This window comes from Athene noctua, chromosome 17 (genome assembly GCF_965140245.1).
Source record: "Athene noctua chromosome 17, bAthNoc1.hap1.1, whole genome shotgun sequence".
NCBI classification, from domain to species: domain Eukaryota; kingdom Metazoa; phylum Chordata; class Aves; order Strigiformes; family Strigidae; genus Athene; species Athene noctua.
Window position 1 is genome coordinate 14,550,094 of NC_134053.1, and position 17,143 is coordinate 14,567,236.

At 42.8% G+C, this 17,143-nt stretch overlaps 2 protein-coding genes across 4 annotated transcripts in view; one reads left to right on the forward strand and one right to left on the reverse strand.

Annotated features, from left to right (window-relative positions):
* Positions 1-249: 249 nt before the first annotated feature.
* SPRING1 (SREBF pathway regulator in golgi 1) lies at positions 250-6,672 on the reverse strand. Of its 3 annotated transcripts, XM_074921597.1 has the most exons (5): positions 6,330-6,637; positions 5,574-5,730; positions 4,165-4,316; positions 3,557-3,670; positions 250-2,580 (listed from the first exon to the last, which is right to left on the reverse strand). In XM_074921597.1, exons 1-5 carry the CDS (start codon positions 6,438-6,440, stop codon positions 2,497-2,499), a joined length of 618 nt encoding a protein of 205 aa, XP_074777698.1. In that variant the 5' UTR covers positions 6,441-6,637; the 3' UTR covers positions 250-2,496. The 3 variants fall into 3 exon arrangements, with proteins under 3 accessions (XP_074777698.1, XP_074777699.1, XP_074777700.1); XM_074921598.1 differs by lacking the exons at positions 4,165-4,316; positions 5,574-5,730 and having other exon boundaries at positions 6,330-6,651; XM_074921599.1 differs by lacking the exons at positions 3,557-3,670; positions 4,165-4,316; positions 5,574-5,730 and having other exon boundaries at positions 6,330-6,672.
* Positions 6,673-6,690: 18 nt separating this feature from the next.
* The window catches only part of RNFT2 (ring finger protein, transmembrane 2), a 32,520-nt gene continuing 22,067 nt past the window's right edge, over positions 6,691-17,143 (forward strand). The window contains exons 1-6 of the mRNA XM_074921596.1: positions 6,691-6,731; positions 7,249-7,436; positions 9,893-10,376; positions 13,124-13,602; positions 14,715-14,791; positions 16,360-16,460. Coding sequence (XP_074777697.1) covers positions 10,294-10,376; positions 13,124-13,602; positions 14,715-14,791; positions 16,360-16,460 — 740 coding nt within the window. The 5' untranslated portion in view covers positions 6,691-6,731; positions 7,249-7,436; positions 9,893-10,293. The remainder of the gene's footprint in view (positions 6,732-7,248; positions 7,437-9,892; positions 10,377-13,123; positions 13,603-14,714; positions 14,792-16,359; positions 16,461-17,143) is intronic.

Here is a 17,143-nt window from a genome sequence, read left to right on the forward strand (position 1 = left end):
TGATCTACCTTCACAACATGGAACAATCATTTGCATTCCTTTCCCTGCTTTTGCAAAGGGTCAGATCTTTCTGTACACCACTGAGAGACATGCTCTTTTCTTGAAATGAAATAGATTTCCTGTTTGCCTCTACTTGCTTGCCTTTATTACATGCATGCAAGACAGTGTCTCTCTGCTCCACTGCATTTTTCAAACTTGTATTTTGTTAGAGTTGCCTTGTAGTTCAAGGAAAGACATGAAAACAGGTAGCATCTTGAACACAGATAAATTTTTAATGATTTAACATACAGTATAGACATTAGTTGAACATCTTAACAACCAGGGAGGGAGGATGCAGTTTCCATCCCACTGAATGGACCGAGGTCACAACGCACTTCTGATCACATCCTGTTTTTCTAGGAGAGAAAGGGGCCAGGAATTCCCACTAATGTTGTCCAAATTAGGTTGGTTCTTATATTTTCTTAATCAGTGCTTCAAGCAGTGCTATCACCTGCTAAGGAATTAATATCAAGTTGGAAAAGAAAGCAAGAGCAAGCCATCAGTATCTTGATCTCACCAGTCATGGTGCAAAAACATAAAGTGCTGGAATATATCTCAGCAGGAATGATCATAGACCAACCTGATGGCCTTCCCTGAGGAAAACAGTTATGAAGTGCTGGAACAGGGGTGACGAATCTGTTTAACACTGAAAAGAGAAGTAACCTCTGCTACCCTCTGAAGACGGCATTTCACACTGCATCTTTACACTGTGTCATGTCTGCTGCAGCAAGTTGCCATAGGATGGCAGCAGAGGGGAGACAAGATTTTCAAGTGGATAAACTACTAATGCTAAAGCTTTTAGGCTTTTGGAAAAACAAGATTTTCAAGAGAATCTGCTGACGGAATCATTATCTCACTTGATGACTTCTGGGAAAGAAGAATGAAAACACTGCAAGTAGATTTTATCAGCTGGCTGGTAAACACTACTTCTTGTTTATATCGTAAGTAATTGCAATAGCATTCTACAGATCTTTTGCACTAAGATACTCCACCACTGTCCTTGGGATTTTTGTTGTTTGGTGGGGTTTTTTTAAAGCCTCTGTAGATTGTTTTATTTCAGTCAGGGAATAGGAAGTATCAGTTTAAACAAACGTATACAAAGTCAGATTCATGGAGCAAGCGGATGAGGTAAAATCAAGAGAAATGAGTCTCTGCATATAGAAAAGAACTAGTGCTTGGACTTCGTCCAGCGACTTGCAGGGGAAGTACAGATTTAGCCAGCATTTTACAGGTTCTCTACCCATCTTTTCTGTGTTGTGAGGCCTTAAGAGGGACACAGTTTAAATTGCAAATTTGAGAGCTAGGAGAAATGGTGGGATAACCAACCCTGTTCTAGTACCATTCTGATCAGACCAAAATTCCAGAGTAATGAGTATGTCAAACAGCAAATCAAAATCATCATGACTGTTTAACTGAACTCATGCAACACAGTTGTCCTCAGAGGAGGGCTTGCGCCATGTTCTGACATTTTAATTACTTCATGTACAAGGACATCATTAAACTGAAATCCTAAAACAACTCCCACCTTTTGCACAACCAGGAGTGAAGTACATTTGAATTACCATGGCCTGAACAAGTTCAAGCAAATAAGTCTTCAGTGCTCCCTGTCAGAAAGTGGACTAGCAGAGAGCTGTTTACAAGACTCCTCTTCGAGGAAACTGTCGCAGAGTAACAAGGAAAGCGCCTACAGACAAAAAACATCCCATCCTAGGCAGATCCCTGCTCTTCTTACATGTTATGGGACTTTTGACAGAATAACAACTCCATTGGAGTTCTGAATGCTTTAAACTCACTAAGCACTATAGTGATGAATCCAAATACAATTCCTTTAGACCAAGGAGGAAAAAAACCAACCAATTTTAGTCAGGATCTAAAACATCCTTTCTACCTGACATAATAAAACAGGAACTGAAAGGCATCAACAACTAGCTATGCAAAGCATCAATACTTTCAGCTAGTAATCCATATAAAATGAATAAATAATTCATAATTACATATGTAGTGTACACCATGCATGTCAAGAAGTGCTCCAGAGAGAGAAGCACAACAGGCATGCTTTACTCTTTAAAAGCAAAAATCCTCCAATTATTACTATCACTCTGGAAAGCCTCTGGACTACAGAGACACAATCGAACCTCCATGTATAGCTGCAAAGCTACATTAGATATTTTTCCTACAATGTTTTATAGCCTAGATTGACTCTGTGCATCCTAAAATTTAGAGAAAGTACTCAAAGAATGTACTAGTACTCTAAAGCAGGCGCGTAACAAACTGAAGAAAGCAAGATTCAATCCCAGAGAATTTACATCCCTCCCTTACACTGTACACCTCTGGGCTTGTCCCCAGAAACAATATCAGCCATTTACACCGAGGCTCTTGTAAAGCAACAGCTGTTGTCTTGCTCTTTTAGATTCTAGTCTGCAGTTCCTTCCCTTTGTTGCTTAGATCATGCAGCTTTCAAACAGGCAGAAGCTCTGGGGGATATTCGCCATAGCAGTATTTTGCAATTGGATCTCTATAGGTGTTTTCATGTTGCACACTCTGTCAGGAAGAGGAGGAGAAGCTTTAGGAATACACACATATTGAAATAATACACCCCTTCGCTGAGGGCCAAAACCCAGAGCATTTATGGATATGGAAAACATTTCCCAAATTCTTCTACACATTAGCGAATCATCTGGAGTCAAACAACACTGCACTTGCAACATATAAAAGACAGTTGCTGTATTACAGCTCTTTAATGTTGAACCATACCCAGAACCTTCTTTTCAGAAGTCTACCCAAGTAGGTGCGAACAGATTCAATATACAACAAAAAAGTTGTGTATGCTTAGGCAGTATCATCAAATGTCCCAAGTAAGCAAGGCACAATAAAGTTGATACTTGAGATGTGTGCATTTTTCTTGATAAAGCTAGAGTTCAGATACCATGGGTCAAAAAAAAAACCCCAACTTTGGAGACATTTGGAACTATGTCCTTTTTTTGCAATCCATCCCTATTGCTATATTAAATACTCAAGCTGCATGACATCTCCAACAGCACTTTCTAAGAGGGCCAATGCTTGCTTAGACAAAAACTTCTAATAAAACCACATGGGTAACAGAATTTCACCTCTGTTCTTAAAAAGCAAACATACTTTTTGAGTTACTGTGCAGATGATTGTCAGCATATGGCAAGTCTGAAAACATACCATAAAATAAGTAGCATTGTGAAGCTACTACAACAACTCTCACTGTTTTCATCCTTATGAGATCTTCACTAGTCACTGAACTCAGCTAGTCTCTTTTTAGTTAAGTACCTCTTTTCTAAAGAGAGTATACAACTCATCTTGCCCTAAATATGCACTTTGCCCTTCATTTACTGCTGATGTTACTATTTCACCTTACAAATCAGAGGATGACCTTCAGATTAGCTCTCAGACGTATCTTAGCATTTATGAAGATGCCTCTGTGTGTGCAAGCACAACAGACCAGCCATACATGGGACCTAAGTCCCATTTTCCAAGAGCGCTTTCTTACCTGTGATGAAGTCCTACATTTTGCCAGACACAACTCAAAGTGATCTTCCACTGCCATGAAGAGGTTTTGGAAAGCAATAGCTGCCCGGTTCAAGAAGCGTTCCAGAAGATGTTGCTAAAATGGTTAGCAAAAATGAAGACGAAACAAAAAAACAACATCATACATCAACAAGGAGCGATCAAAGTCCACCTTAACCCACACAGCTCAAGTATCAGAGGAATAGCAAGCAACTCCACTTAGAATTTCTAGCAAGCACTGAAAGGTTAACACATCACAGAACCCCAGCAGTAGCAAGAGCATCTAGAGAAGCCAACAGAATACAAAACTGCTTCTGGCTGGATTAGCTCTTCTGCAGTCATCTCCCTTCAGCAAATGCAACTTCCCTGTAGCTGAAACATTCTGCAAGGCTCCCAGCATTTCCTCTCAAAGGTGAGATTTTTTTAAAACCTTATTTAGAGCTTGCCATATGGTCCTTGCAGGCTTTCCTCGTCCTTCCAGGAAACACAACTGTCCCTCTAAGAAAAAAGCTCCTCACAAACAAGTACTTTTAGCCACAGAGGAGCCTGAGCAGCTCAGAACACCTGAAAAGCAGGAGAAAGTCTACACACCTTGCTGGGCTGCAGGCAACAGGAAACGCAGTACTCATACACACTGCAGCAGCCATTGGGAAGGCAGCTGTCGCAGCTGTACAGCTTTGTACTGGCCACATTGACGTTACAACAGCCATTCACCAGGAGGTCCTTCCTCTCACAGATGTAGCCTGAAAAACAGAAAGAGTAGTAACAACTTGCAAGACGTACTTGGTTGTAGGTTCCATAGAAATCCATGGTAAGAATCACATTACTTAAGAACAGGTTTATTTATTATTTGGTACATGATGATCCCTCTAATTTAAGCCCTAACTAGCAATTCTTTGAAATAACACTTGGACATAGAGATGAGTTGCATAAGAGCCTGGTGTTATCTGCACAACTATTATGTACCTACTCTAATATGCTGTATATACAGTACGAGTATTTAAAATGCAGAATATTTAAGTTCTGATTTCTTTTTGGCATAATTCATTGTTGTGATTGGAAGTGGAAAAGCAGCTGGTGATGATTAGACTGGAAAAAGTATGACATTTTCTTTGGTCTATGGATAACTCTCTTTACAGTACAGTATAAAGAGTCTTAGATGTATCCCCGTAGGATAGCTGTAATATTAATTGTTAGGCAGAATCCTTAGTAGTATAGAATCACAGCATATGTCCTTATGTAAACTGTACCATCACAGTGTCAGACTGGGAAAAATCTCTGTGATTTGAGATACCTCAGTGAATCAGCAGTAAGCATAATTCAGGCAGGGCTAAATTTAACACTGATGCTAATCACAGAAGGCATGGTGGGTTTTCTACAGCCTTGGTCTCTGGTCAAGGAAGGTCTAGTACCTGTGCAACACACACACTGGGGAAGCATACGTGCAGGGCAGGAGAGGCTCCATATGCTTAAACAAGTGGTTTATCTGAGAATCTACAAGAAACGTCCTTGGGTCTACAAGGGTCAGCTGAGGTTGTTAACTGTGACAGCGCAGCAGTTGTGCCCGTCCTGAGCTGCCTCCACACAAGGCCCGTCAGGTGTCCCTGATTACTCTCCCTAACGTGCCTGACAGTAGGAACACACTGCAGGGAGACAGCTCAGCAGGGACCTCACTAAACTGAGCAGGACCGAACGTCTGAGCTCGGTGCAAAGGTAACTAGAAGCCTTGGTAGCCCTAGAAATAGTACAGCTGTGCTAAGGTCCTGTGCCTGAGCCAAGCCTAGCTGGACCCAAGCCTGCTGTGCACAGATCACATCAGCTGTGTCTGCAGCCACGGCAAAATGAACCCAGCCTGGGATGAAGCACCAGCTGCTGAGGTTGTGCAGTAAGAACACTTCAATAAGGAGCAGTTGTTACGTAGAAGTGCCATCAACAACCAGACAGGCAAAGCAGCATTCAGCACTGCAATACGCGGAGTAAATTCTTAGTATCAAGTATACCCAGTTCATCTGTAATGAGGAGCTTCCCCTGCACAGAATTCCTGCACTGGTTACTCAGCTGACTGCTGTTTCCCGAACTGAACTTCACCTTCCACATGATCGGCTGCTCGTGCTCTTGCACTTGGAGGAGATTTCGATCTCTCACTGTCCTCTCTTCCTGCAAGGAAAGACAGTTATGCAACTAAACATACAAGTTCCTTCTGCCATTCCAGCCCATGCGCTTTCCCCACAATTAAAAACGCCTGGTAGTTGTGAACTACACAGCACAGGAAACTCCAGTGGCAACGGCGTAAGCAACACACTACATGCGGTAACTTACTTTTTGCTACACACGGCAGGAAAGCAACATAACCCAGTAAAACGGGGGTATGCACTGAGGGATCAACTAACACACCCAAACTCGGTCACTACAACCACAGAAGTAGCGTATATTATATTAAACAACTATAGGCGCAATATTTCTCTTTTGTAAATCCTTTGCTAGCAGAATTATAGTCCACAAGAGCTGTTACAACAGTCCCTTCGAGCCTTTTTTTCCAGTCTTGGTTCAAAACACCACTGCTGTCACAGAGTACCTGACGTGACTTTTTTTTAACTCCCGTCTTCATTTAATAATTACGAGGTAATTCTTACGGCAACGTATCCCAGGAGCTCAGCAACAGCACCTGAAGGCCAGCAGTTACCCGGGGATAAGGCATGATCTAACCCGGCCCGCACCTCCCGCCGGCGGGACGGGGCTCCGGGGCGGGCACTGACCTGCTTGAAGGTGCTGGTGAGGAAGTAGACGAGGGAGAGCCCGAAGACGACGCCGAGCACCCAGCGCTTCCTCAGCAGCCGCCGCCACAGCACCGCTCCCCAGGGCACCATGGCGGCGCGGCCCCGGGCTGGGCCCTCAGCCCCCCGCCGCCGCCGCCGCCGCCGCCGCGCTCGCCCGCCGCAGGGAGCGAGAGGAACGGCGGGGGCAGCGCTGCCCCAGCACCGGCATCACCGGCCCCGGCGGAGGATGGGCGGGCGGGCGCGCTGCCCCCGGGCCCGGCCTCCCGCGCAGGGAGCGCGGCCCAACCGCTTCCGCCGGCCGCGGGGCGGGGGAGGCGGAAGCCGCGGCGGTGCGTGCGCGGGGGGCGGCCGGGGGCGGCGCTCAGCTCCGCGGCCGCACGGGTAGGTACCGGGGGCCGCGGCGGGGCCGGGCCGGGCCGGGCGGGCGGCTCCCCAGGCCCGGCTTGCTCCTTAGGCCCCGTTTGCTCCCGCCCTCTCCGGGGCGTCCGGCGGGAATCTCCTTCCCCGACCTAATGGGAAAAAAAAATGCCCCACCTATGACTGTGTGTATATGTATATATGTGTCTGTAGCTGTATTTATAGATGTATAGCTGCATATGTGTGCGCCTGTATAGAAATACACTGATGCAGGTATTTACTTATAACGCACGCCCGTGCGGGTGAGGGCGTGTGTACAGGCGAAGGCAGAGTACAGCCCAGCAGGCGCCCAGGGAGTGCCCGTGCCCTGAGCAGGGCTGCAGGTGCCAATCCCGGAGGAAAACGGCCTCGTTGGATCGTGCACGCGTGCGGGGGCTCAAGCCCCAAGGGTTCCTGCTTCTCTCTGTCTTTCCCAAGGAGATGAGGAGGTGAAACTCGCTGTGCTGTGATGAAAATGACTCTGTGCGTGTGCTTCTTACAGATGCGCTGGTCTCAGCACTGTGGTCCAGGCGCTTTGCAATCATTCAGCTTGAAGGACCTGTGATGAGTTTGAATTTTGGAGCACCTTGGATTATCTGAAGGACTCCGTGTATGAGATGTCTCCACCTTCTTGAGCTTCTCTCTCTGCCATCGTGGCACCTTGCACCTCTGATTAAACCTTTTGTTCAGGTACTGATAAAAAATGTCCAAGCGTTGCAAGAGGAAAAGCCCTAATCTGGAAAAGGCAGAACCAATTGGTATTGAAGCCAGGTGTCTTTTGGAACAAAGTCCACTTAAATTTATCTTAAATCTTTAGGACTCTGTGCACAACAGATGATTATATCTCATGAAGTCCCGCATCTTTAGTACTTGGCACTCATGTCACTGTCCCCTTCATGGTTGATGCCGAAAGAAAAAGCATCTCCCCATACATCATTTTGGAAACATGATTTCACCCCATTGCAATCTAGTAGACTTCTAGTGGTCTAGAAGAGAGTAGAGGTTTTTCCAAGTGTCAAAGTTATCTCCACACTGACTCTAGCGCTCAGCTTGTAGTATGGGAAGATGGACAGGTTTCTTTATAAGCCGTGATCCCAAAGTTGTTCAGGTAGGACAGCTCTGCCTACATAGGTCAGCCTGTCTTGGCCTTTTCATCATGTCATAATTACTGTTTTCGTTAAAAAGAGAATAATGTTATCTATTAAGTTAACAGAGATACTGTCAGGTTAGAATTCAATAACATTTACTGCAGGGAAAGTGTAAAAGATTCCTGGAGTATTAAGTGTTGTTACTACAAATGCAGCTTTAAGAATCTGGGGAAAAAAAAAAAAAAACAAACAACAAACTAATACATCTTTTTTAATGTATAAAACTTACACATCCTTATAAAACTAATTCCTGTAAAACCCAACACAGATTGAAATGTGTAGCTAGAGATCAAAAACCTGCTGGGAGTAACAAGACTAAATTTGTAGTTAAGAGACTGTTGGTAATTTAAGGTAACAGAAAATTTTGGTTAGAATTAGATTTCTGGTACTTATGATGGCTTTCTGCATCCTCTCTATAAAATGTGTTAAAAGCTGTGTTTTTCCTGACATATATGATTATTTCAAAATTAATTTAGATAGATATTTGTGTATTTATATTAACTGTCAAGGGGATGTTGGCATCTCATATTAAAACCTCCGTGTTCTCTGTCAGTGATGACTCAAATCCAGTGTTGTCTCAGTTCAGCCAACTTGATGGGGTTCTTCAAGGCAGGATGTTACAAACCAAGAGTCTTTCTCTTTTTTGTAAATGTTAACTTTTTTTAATCTCATCTTGTTACACGTTCAGTACAGTTACCTGTGTGATTTAACTGAAATACCCTTTCTGCTTTCATTGTTTTGTAACTTGTCTTCTGGGCAGATGTATGTGGTAAACACAACTGTCTGTTTATGCACTGTGAACTGCATGATTTGGGCTTTATTAAGGGATAACATTTGAATTTAATGCACTTCTGCATGGGCTAGTGAGTCACTGAAAGTATAGAATATGAATGAAAAGGTGAAAATATAGGGGGAAAAAAAATTCTGTATTTTCTACTTCTCAGGTACCATATCTTTGCCTACAGACAGCTGGGAAATGTTCTCAGAGCCATTGTGCCTTTACAGAAGGCACACATTTATTTACATATATTCTGTATGTGTAGGGCTACACATTTATTTACATATATTCATGCAATATGAAGTTAACTTTAGGTGCTCAAAAGTATTTAGAGCCTTTTACATTTTGTTATATACATTTATGTATAAATGTATATACATTTATAAATTTATATCCATTATTTATTATATAGCTATTGGAGTCTAGGGCTGAGTAGGATCAGACTTCTGTATTTGAAGGATATCTCTCTAAATCTTCTGTGAAATGCCTGTGGGAACCTGGACAAATCACTTGTTAAAATAACCCATTCCACAGGTTTATATAACTAATATAACATTAAGCAGTGTACATCTGTTTGCCAGGTACTCTGTGCTGTGCCTTGATGATGGTGATGATTATGTGTTCTTCTTTACTTTTGAATTAACTTTATTTTGAAAAGGTGTAATGTGTTTGAGGTTGTTCCCTTAAAATTAGGCACTTGGAAACAGAGATTTAAGTAACTGAAGAACTTCTCTCCTTTTTCTAGACAAAGGTCCTGAAAATATACTGGCTCTGAGGAAGGATTTCTGTGCAGAAGGGGCTGTTGGGCGTTGGAATGGGCTGCCCAGGGCAGGGGGGGAGTCCCCATCCCTGGAGGGGTTGAAGAGTCGGGCTGAGCCAGCGCTGAGGGATCTGGTGGGGTTGGGAACGGTCAGGGTGAGGTTCATGGTTGGACTGGAGGAGCTTCAAGGGCTTTTCCAACCGAGATTATTTTGTAATACAGTTTCAATGACTTTTCATTTCCTGCTCCAGACCTTACTTTATTTATGCTGACAATTCCAGAATGAGTGGAGCAGGAACATGTGACCTTTTGCATACATGCATATTATTTATGACCACTGTGCAGAGTTTGCTCATGGCGTTTTTGTGGTCTAAAAGGAACAGTTTACTTATTTAAAAGAATCTGATTGTATTTTTTCACAACAGATGTTTATACATTTTCTTTTTTCCCTCTCTCTCAGTTTTGCTTTACAAAGCAATTTTCTTCAGAAGAAGGCTGCATTTCATGTCCAGAGAGCATATGCCGACTCACATGTCACATCAAGAGCTCCTCTCTTCGTTGTCCTGATGTTCTTTATCAGAACATGTCGTCTCACAGCTGTAGGCTCTATGTGACTGCCACACACTGCCAAAGAGGAGCTCACTAGTTCCTGCCCTGCTTGGAGACCTGTGTACGTGTGCTTCCATTTGCCAGTTGAAAGTTGTTTCTTCGCAAGAAGACAGGAAGGAAAGCCTGAGGTGCTCTTTCAGAGAAGCAAATGATTTATGCCAGCCATGTCACTAGCTGAATGGGTTTCACAACCCTCTGACTCTGTGGGCTTTTGTTAGTAGTCACACTGGGATCTGTTGATCTACAACGTTAATGTTGAGCGTGTTGTGTTTTAAGGTTTTGAGGAAAATGCAGAGACGGCATAGCAGCAACACTGACAACGTTCCTCCTGAAAGGTAAATCTTTTTCCTTCTTTTTTCCTCTCCAGAGGGGAATATTCTGACTTAAGGGTATGGTGTGTTTTACAAGATGAAAGCTCAAAATTGAGAAAAGCGAGTATTTCCTGTGCAGGTAGTGTGGCCAGGCTTTCTGCTCAGGATTAGAGAGTATGGAGACAGATTTACTTCTCCCCTTCATGTCAGTTACTGACAGCAACCAGCTACAGTGTTTGAGGGTTCATGATGTGGTATGGCGCATATGGAGACAGTTGGCTTAGCATAGGCAGGGTGTTTTGGAGCTCTAGAAGAGCAATTCGTGGCAGAGCCCCGTGGGGATGCTGAGTGCTATCAATCTGAAAGGATCAATCTGTACGAACGGGGGCCCTTTATACTTCTGATATTAAAGTGTTTAAAAAGTCTGCTGGTCTGAAGCTCCCAACTGCAATGACTTAGTATTTTATAAAGAGTTTGGGTGATCTTTACATCATCCCAGAATCTGTATCTAGCTTCATGTATGTGAATATTTAGAAGCAGAATAGCTCTTAATTCATTTCTTAATTATAACATCAGCAAGGGAGGCTTGCTGCTGTTGTTGTTCTGGTACTAAACGTTCCCTTGTGCTTTCCCAGGGTTAGAGCTTGACTTTTTTTTTTTTTTTCTAAAGAAACTAATCTAATTACTCTCAGACAAAGATGGAACTAACAACTTTCATTGTTCTGGCTGAACTGAGATTGTAAGTAAAAGATCGTTACTAAATATTTCTTAGTAGTTTTGCAAATAGAGGTGGACCTTGATGTCGTGACCACTTCTAGCATGGTACCATCCTTAGTTTCCGGGGAAAAGAAAGCCATCTTCAACTTTTTCTGCATGTTGCTGCCCAAGCCTCAGCACAGTCTGTGGGTTTTATATCAGCAGGCAAGGCTGGAGCTTGAGAGGCACACAAGATGTTGTATAGGCCCTCTCATCTGCAATGTAGAGCTCTCTCAGTCTGTGCAAACTTGTAAGGTGCTTCAGGATCTGCTTGAATGGTTAAAATATGTTCATGATAGGTGTCTATTATTGAGTGCAAAAGATAAGCAGAGTAATGTCAGTTGGTTTTTATATATGCTTCTGGTTTTTAACAGGGTAAGTACATACTCTCAGTAACATAGGCTGAGGGTTTTCTAACTGTAGAATGAAATGCTGTTGCCACTGGTCTTCACTTTGTTAACTTCAGCAGACTCACAATTTCATCCTTGTTCATTTGTTTTTAAATATGTCTCTGATTAATTCCTTCCTGCTGAAAGCATGGTCATGTATCCTGGTAGTATTGTTCCAAACAATAGTTGTGTCTTTATCTGCAACACTGGGTTCCACCCAATTTGTTTGTTATGTTCCCAGACGTAAGTACTGTCACATTATGTCCCAGTCTTGTGTATACATCCCTGAATTGTAATGTTAGGTGTAAAATCCAAGACCTGGTTGACAAATATTTTGAACCAAAAAGAGGTGTGCAGTGTCTTGTTGACTTGATTCCTTGCTGGAGCCTGTGGAGAGACATTGGGAATGGGGTGTAGCTATAAAAAGCCTTATTAGGAGTTTACTTAGTGGCAAGGTATGCCCAGCGAGGTTTGAAGCTCTCTCCAGAGTGAGATGAAAGACAGTGCTCTGCGCCCTGTAAGATGCCTGGGGAGGCTTGTGAACCCATGGGAGAGAGAGGGTTAAGGGCCCTGTGTGTTCCTGTGTGTGCTGTCTCAGCTTGTGACCACTATTTCTAAAGTTGGAGATCTCCAAGGATTAAAATCAAGAGAGACTGAAGCTCTGCAACATGCTTTATTTGTGGGCTTTGCCTCTTGCTGAGCTTTATTTATTCTTTACTCTCCTTTTGCAAGTTAGAGAGGTATTTGCTGTCTGCCAGGTGTTTACTGCCTGATGATTGTTCTACTTGTTACCATCATCTAAACTTTACATGTATTTGTTTCAGTACACACTACTGAGTTCAGGTGAAGAAATCCTATTTTCTTTTGGTATTAGGATGAAGATATTTAAGAGTTTCTTTTTGGAATCTGGCTATAATCCAACAGGCTCAGGAAAGAATCAGTGCCAGATCTAATTCTGTCCAGTGCCCGGTAATTTGGGTACATCCGTGTCCAACTTGCTGAGAATATCAATATAAAACAATTTCTCTTGACCCATGAGATCATCCTTCACTTATAATATGTGTTGGGTTAGGGACACGCAAGCATCTCTTAACGCTTCTCTTCCCAGTTGACTCTGTCTCTTGGCATTATCAGGTAGTGATCATCCCTAAATAAAAAATTTTGGGGGTAGGACATTTCTTTGAGTTAGCTTGATTAATCTGCGTGACCTGTCTTGGTTGTGCTGTGTCAAGTTACATGAGGTTTTGTATGTTTTTCTTTAAATATTAAAATCATTATAGAAGACATTGAATTTGGTATTGGATGTGTTATTTTGTTGGTTCCTCCAAAAGTCAAGGGCGTGTTTGGGAACTCTGTTCCTTAGATGAAGGAGCTGGTGAATTTTGATCAGTTCTGTAGAAGTACTCTGATCTTATCTCAGGAGTCTGGTTACTGGCCTCTAGTTCTGAAACTGTGACTTTCCAAGAGTAAATAGAGGGAAGAGCATCTGTCATCTGAAGACCTAGGTATTCTGATTGTGTGTGAGAACTCTTAAATGACTACAGTCAGGATTGGGCTAAAAGACTGAGAAGTTCTGTGGCACTCATTTTTGTTTAATCACCTTTCTCTGTTCTCTGTCCACTGCAGAAACCGGAGCCAAACAGTCAGTTCTGAAACCAGCGTGGATGAAAGCGGAGTTTTTGAAAGTCTGAAGGCTGAAGCTTCCTCGCCACAACAGCTGTTCTCAGGCCTGGCAGGTATCCCATCGGGCACCATCACAGCCACGCCGTTCCAGTCTGGTTTGGTTCTGGGCTCTTCAGCAGGAGGTGGGGAAGTATTCATTCAGATGCCAGCTCCACGGGAGGAAGGGACCAGCCGCACAGAAGGAGCCCCATTTCACCACCGGCAGTCATCCCATCATTTCCACCATGGCCATCACAGGGGTTCATCTCTTCTGCATATGGCAGGAGGCGACCGCCACGGGCATGCTGAGGAAGGCAGTGACGACCAAGCTGGAACTGCAGCCCCAGCTCTTTCAGAGTTAAAAGCTGTGATAGGTTGGCTGCAGAAGGGACTTCCCTTCATCTTGATCCTCCTGGCTAAAGTTTGTTTCCAGCACAAGCTTGGTAAGCATCTATCCTTTTTAGATTGTAAGTGTGTTAGAGAGTGGTTAGGAAGCTTTATCATGCTGTGGTGTCTGGTAGATTTATCTGCATGACAGTGTCTAGAGGTAGTCTAGCATGAAGGGGACATATTCAAATGCATGGGATAATGCATCTGATAAATTCAGCCCACTGTTCAGTCCAAGCTGTTTTCATCTGTGTCAGTCCCATCTGTTTCCTCTCCTGACCTGTGGGAGACCAGTTCTGTTCCTTTTCCTAATCTGTCCTTGACATTTCTGTAGGGGATGAGGATGTTTCCAAGGCTTCTCCCTCAGACCTCTCTCTAGGAGAAATGGGGAGAGCTTAGACTAGTGACCAGCAAAGGCTTCTGTGTAGCACAGAAGGGTTCAGGGGATAGCTGGAGGGATGGTAGTTGTGAAATCAAGCCAAACAGTGTCAGCAGTTGTGTCTTACTGTCAAGATCTTCAAAGTTCCCTAAAGAATATGTCTATTCAGGGTTCTTTAATGGTACCTGGGTATTTCAGGCCCTCAGTGGTCATGTAAAACCTATTCATGTAATCCTCCTCTTACTAATTGTATGTGTGGCATGTCTGAGGACCCTTACTCATTCTGGGAGTAGTATACTGCAGTCATCATCACAGGGAAGCCAATAATGCTTGAGTTTAGTCCGCTTACAGCTCTGCCAGTATTCCCAAAACCAGGTATTGATTCATGTCTGCAACATCTCTCTCTTTGGACCTGATATTCTGTGTGGCTTTGACAGTGTGCCTGTCCTCCATGAGCTTCTGAACTGCTATTATATTGTCATCTAGCTGAGTTCTGTTTGCACAATGCAGCCACAGCTTGCAGCACTTCATTCTCCTTTAGCACAGAACCTGGCATTAGGACAGAGTGTCTGTATTGGGCTGAGTGGCCAGTGCTCACTGCAGTAGCTTCATTTTAATTTAGCTTGATTTTGAACTTTATATGAGTCAAGATCTCCCTTAGTCACCTGTATATTTTAATTCCCAGTGCATCCAGAATATCACCCACTCAGTTTTTTTCTAAGCTTGTGATGGTGACATCAGATGGCTTAGGACTGAAGCCTTACACACTGTGAGTGTCTTTCCCTGCAGGGATTGCCGTGTGCATTGGTATGGCCAGCACATTCGCATACGCCAACTCAGCGCTCCGAGAGCAGGTTGCTCTGAAGGTGAGTACAGCATCTGACTCTTTTATGTTCCCAGGCAGCATCGCTCTTTGTGTACAAAGCAGTGTCTGTGTTGAACTTCCTTTTACAGTGTAGGGCTGAATGCCATTATATGCATACAGATCTGTCAGAATAAAGTACCGTTCCATAATCCTCACTTCCTCTTCCTACTTCTCCCCACTGATGCTCTCCCACAGTTTCTATCCTGCTCTTTTGTGAAAGTGTGGCATAATAAAACAAAGAGAGGAAAGGTCAGGGATATTGTAATCTGCTTCTGGCTCTGCCACTCACGGGCAGTGCGTCTTCAAGCACTTCTCTGCGCCTTAGTTTCCTATTATGCACACCAGAGGTGCTGAAACCCATTTCACTAGTTAATGATGAGATTTTAATTTATTAGCATTTAGATAATGTTTTGAGATGTTCGGCTGAAGGATTCTGTAGATATATTGCATGTTAGCATCTTTATAATGCTCTGTTGATATTATGCTTAGAATATAAAGAAACCAGCAGATCTTTTCAGGTCTTATGATCTTCAGTGTCAGCACAATACTTCAGTAGCACTAAAAGCACAAGAGTAGAATTGCTTTTTCTTAACATTTACATGGGTGGCACAAGTGTGTACTTATATCAACCAGCAGTGTAATAAATGCGATACAGTGCTGAATGAACAGATAAATTGCACAATCATGTAATAGATTGCTACTGCCTTGCACTTTGCACCTCTGTCTTTCCAGCAGTGTGCCCCTTAATCCAACTGCTTTAAATCTCAACCTTACATCCCTGGCTGTTGAATAGCTACAAAGAGCTGATTTCTTAATAAATCAGCTCAAAGAAAAATGCTGGCTTTTTTCCTCCCAGGAGTAAAATTTACTCTCCAAAATTACACTGGGCCAAGACCCAGGGCAAGACCTTCTGCCATCCAGCTTCCATCTATAGTGTTCCATGTCTTCTGAAATGCAAAATTTGCACTTCTTTGACCTTTAATTATTTCTTCAATCAAAAATGCATGTTCTAGAACCTCCATGCATTCAGATAACATTCATATGTGCTGCATGTAGTGATGGGTTATGTTATATTTGATTTAGATAAGCCTTCTTCTAAGTGGCTGTGGATCTATCTGTAAAACACCCCTTTGATGAAGTGTCATTCCAAACAGGTGACAGCTCAGAATTATAGGACAACATATGGAACTAACTTTTTTTTTTTAATCTGCTTGTCAGTCTGTGTTTTAAATATCGGGAGAATTCGGATGTCCCAAGAAAGATCCCAGTTTTGAAAACTGAGTTCTGCAAGTAAGGCTGTCATCGTCACAAGTGTATTTCAATTAATTTCCCCGAAGTCACTTTATTTGAAAAGGTTGGCTGAGTGAGAGCCATTTCTGCTTGTGTTTATATATGTCTTTACCTAAGAGCCTATATCTGAGTCTTAGTCCTATGTAAATAAACTAATTACAGAACACTTAGTTATGTATTTGTGTCCCTTGGGTTCATCTTGCATTTTTCAGCAGTCGAAAGCTCAGTGCAACACCTGAGACTTTGAATTTATCTTCTCTGCTTCTTTTTCTTACTCAGGAGAAGAGATCAGTGTTGGTTGTCTTCTGGATCCTGGCCTTTCTTACTGGAAACACCTTGTACTTGCTTTACACATTCAGCTCTCAGCAGCTGTACAACAGGTGAGCAAAATTTACATTGTATAATATGTGATGGAAGCAGGTGATAATTGCAGGGGAAAAAAGAGGGAAGCCCTCTTTTCCCCACACTTGTGGAGGAAGTGTGCATACTTCAGGTATCTGTTGACTTTGTTACATCTTCGTAATGCCTTTCAGTGGAGGAAAAGTATGTGTGTGTCTCATCTACCAGCTGGCTGTGCTGCTATCAATAAATGACATAACCAGGGTCTAAATGGGCCGGAGTGTGGTGATATACTATAGTGTTGCTGCTTGAAACATGTACACTTGCAATTTTCTTATGTATCAATGCAGGGTGGATACTTTTTTCTAGTGGGATTTGAGAATTTCCATCCTGACTTCTGTGACTGAACATAAAGAACAGGTGGTGGAAGTAGATAAGAAATTGACCCACTGATTTTGCTCTTGCTATTTTTTCTTCTCAGTCTATCAAGCTTGAAGTCTATTACAGGAGATAAACTGGCGAGGAAATAGTAGTGTTTTACTTCAGTGTCCTCAGGGCTTGGAAACATTTGTATGTGAGGTAATTAAGACAGGTTTCACTTTCAAATTCTGACTAAATTGATTCTCAAATACGGAAGAGTTAGTACCCATGGATTTGGTTCAGTACTATCCCTGCTTATTATAAAGCAAAGATTAAATGACAGATAGGAACCAAAGATACTGAA

Coding starts and splice junctions, on each gene's coding strand:
- SPRING1 (XM_074921597.1), bottom strand. CDS start 6,440: ATGGTGCCCTGGGGAGCGGTGCTGTGGCGGCGGCTGCTGAGGAAGCGC. Junction 4,317..5,573: donor CCTCATTACAGATGAACTGG/GTATACTTGATA, acceptor TCTGTTTTTCAG/GCTACATCTGTGAGAGGAAG. Junction 3,671..4,164: donor GTTGCCTGCAGCCCAGCAAG/GTGTGTAGACTT, acceptor TAACCATTTTAG/CAACATCTTCTGGAACGCTT.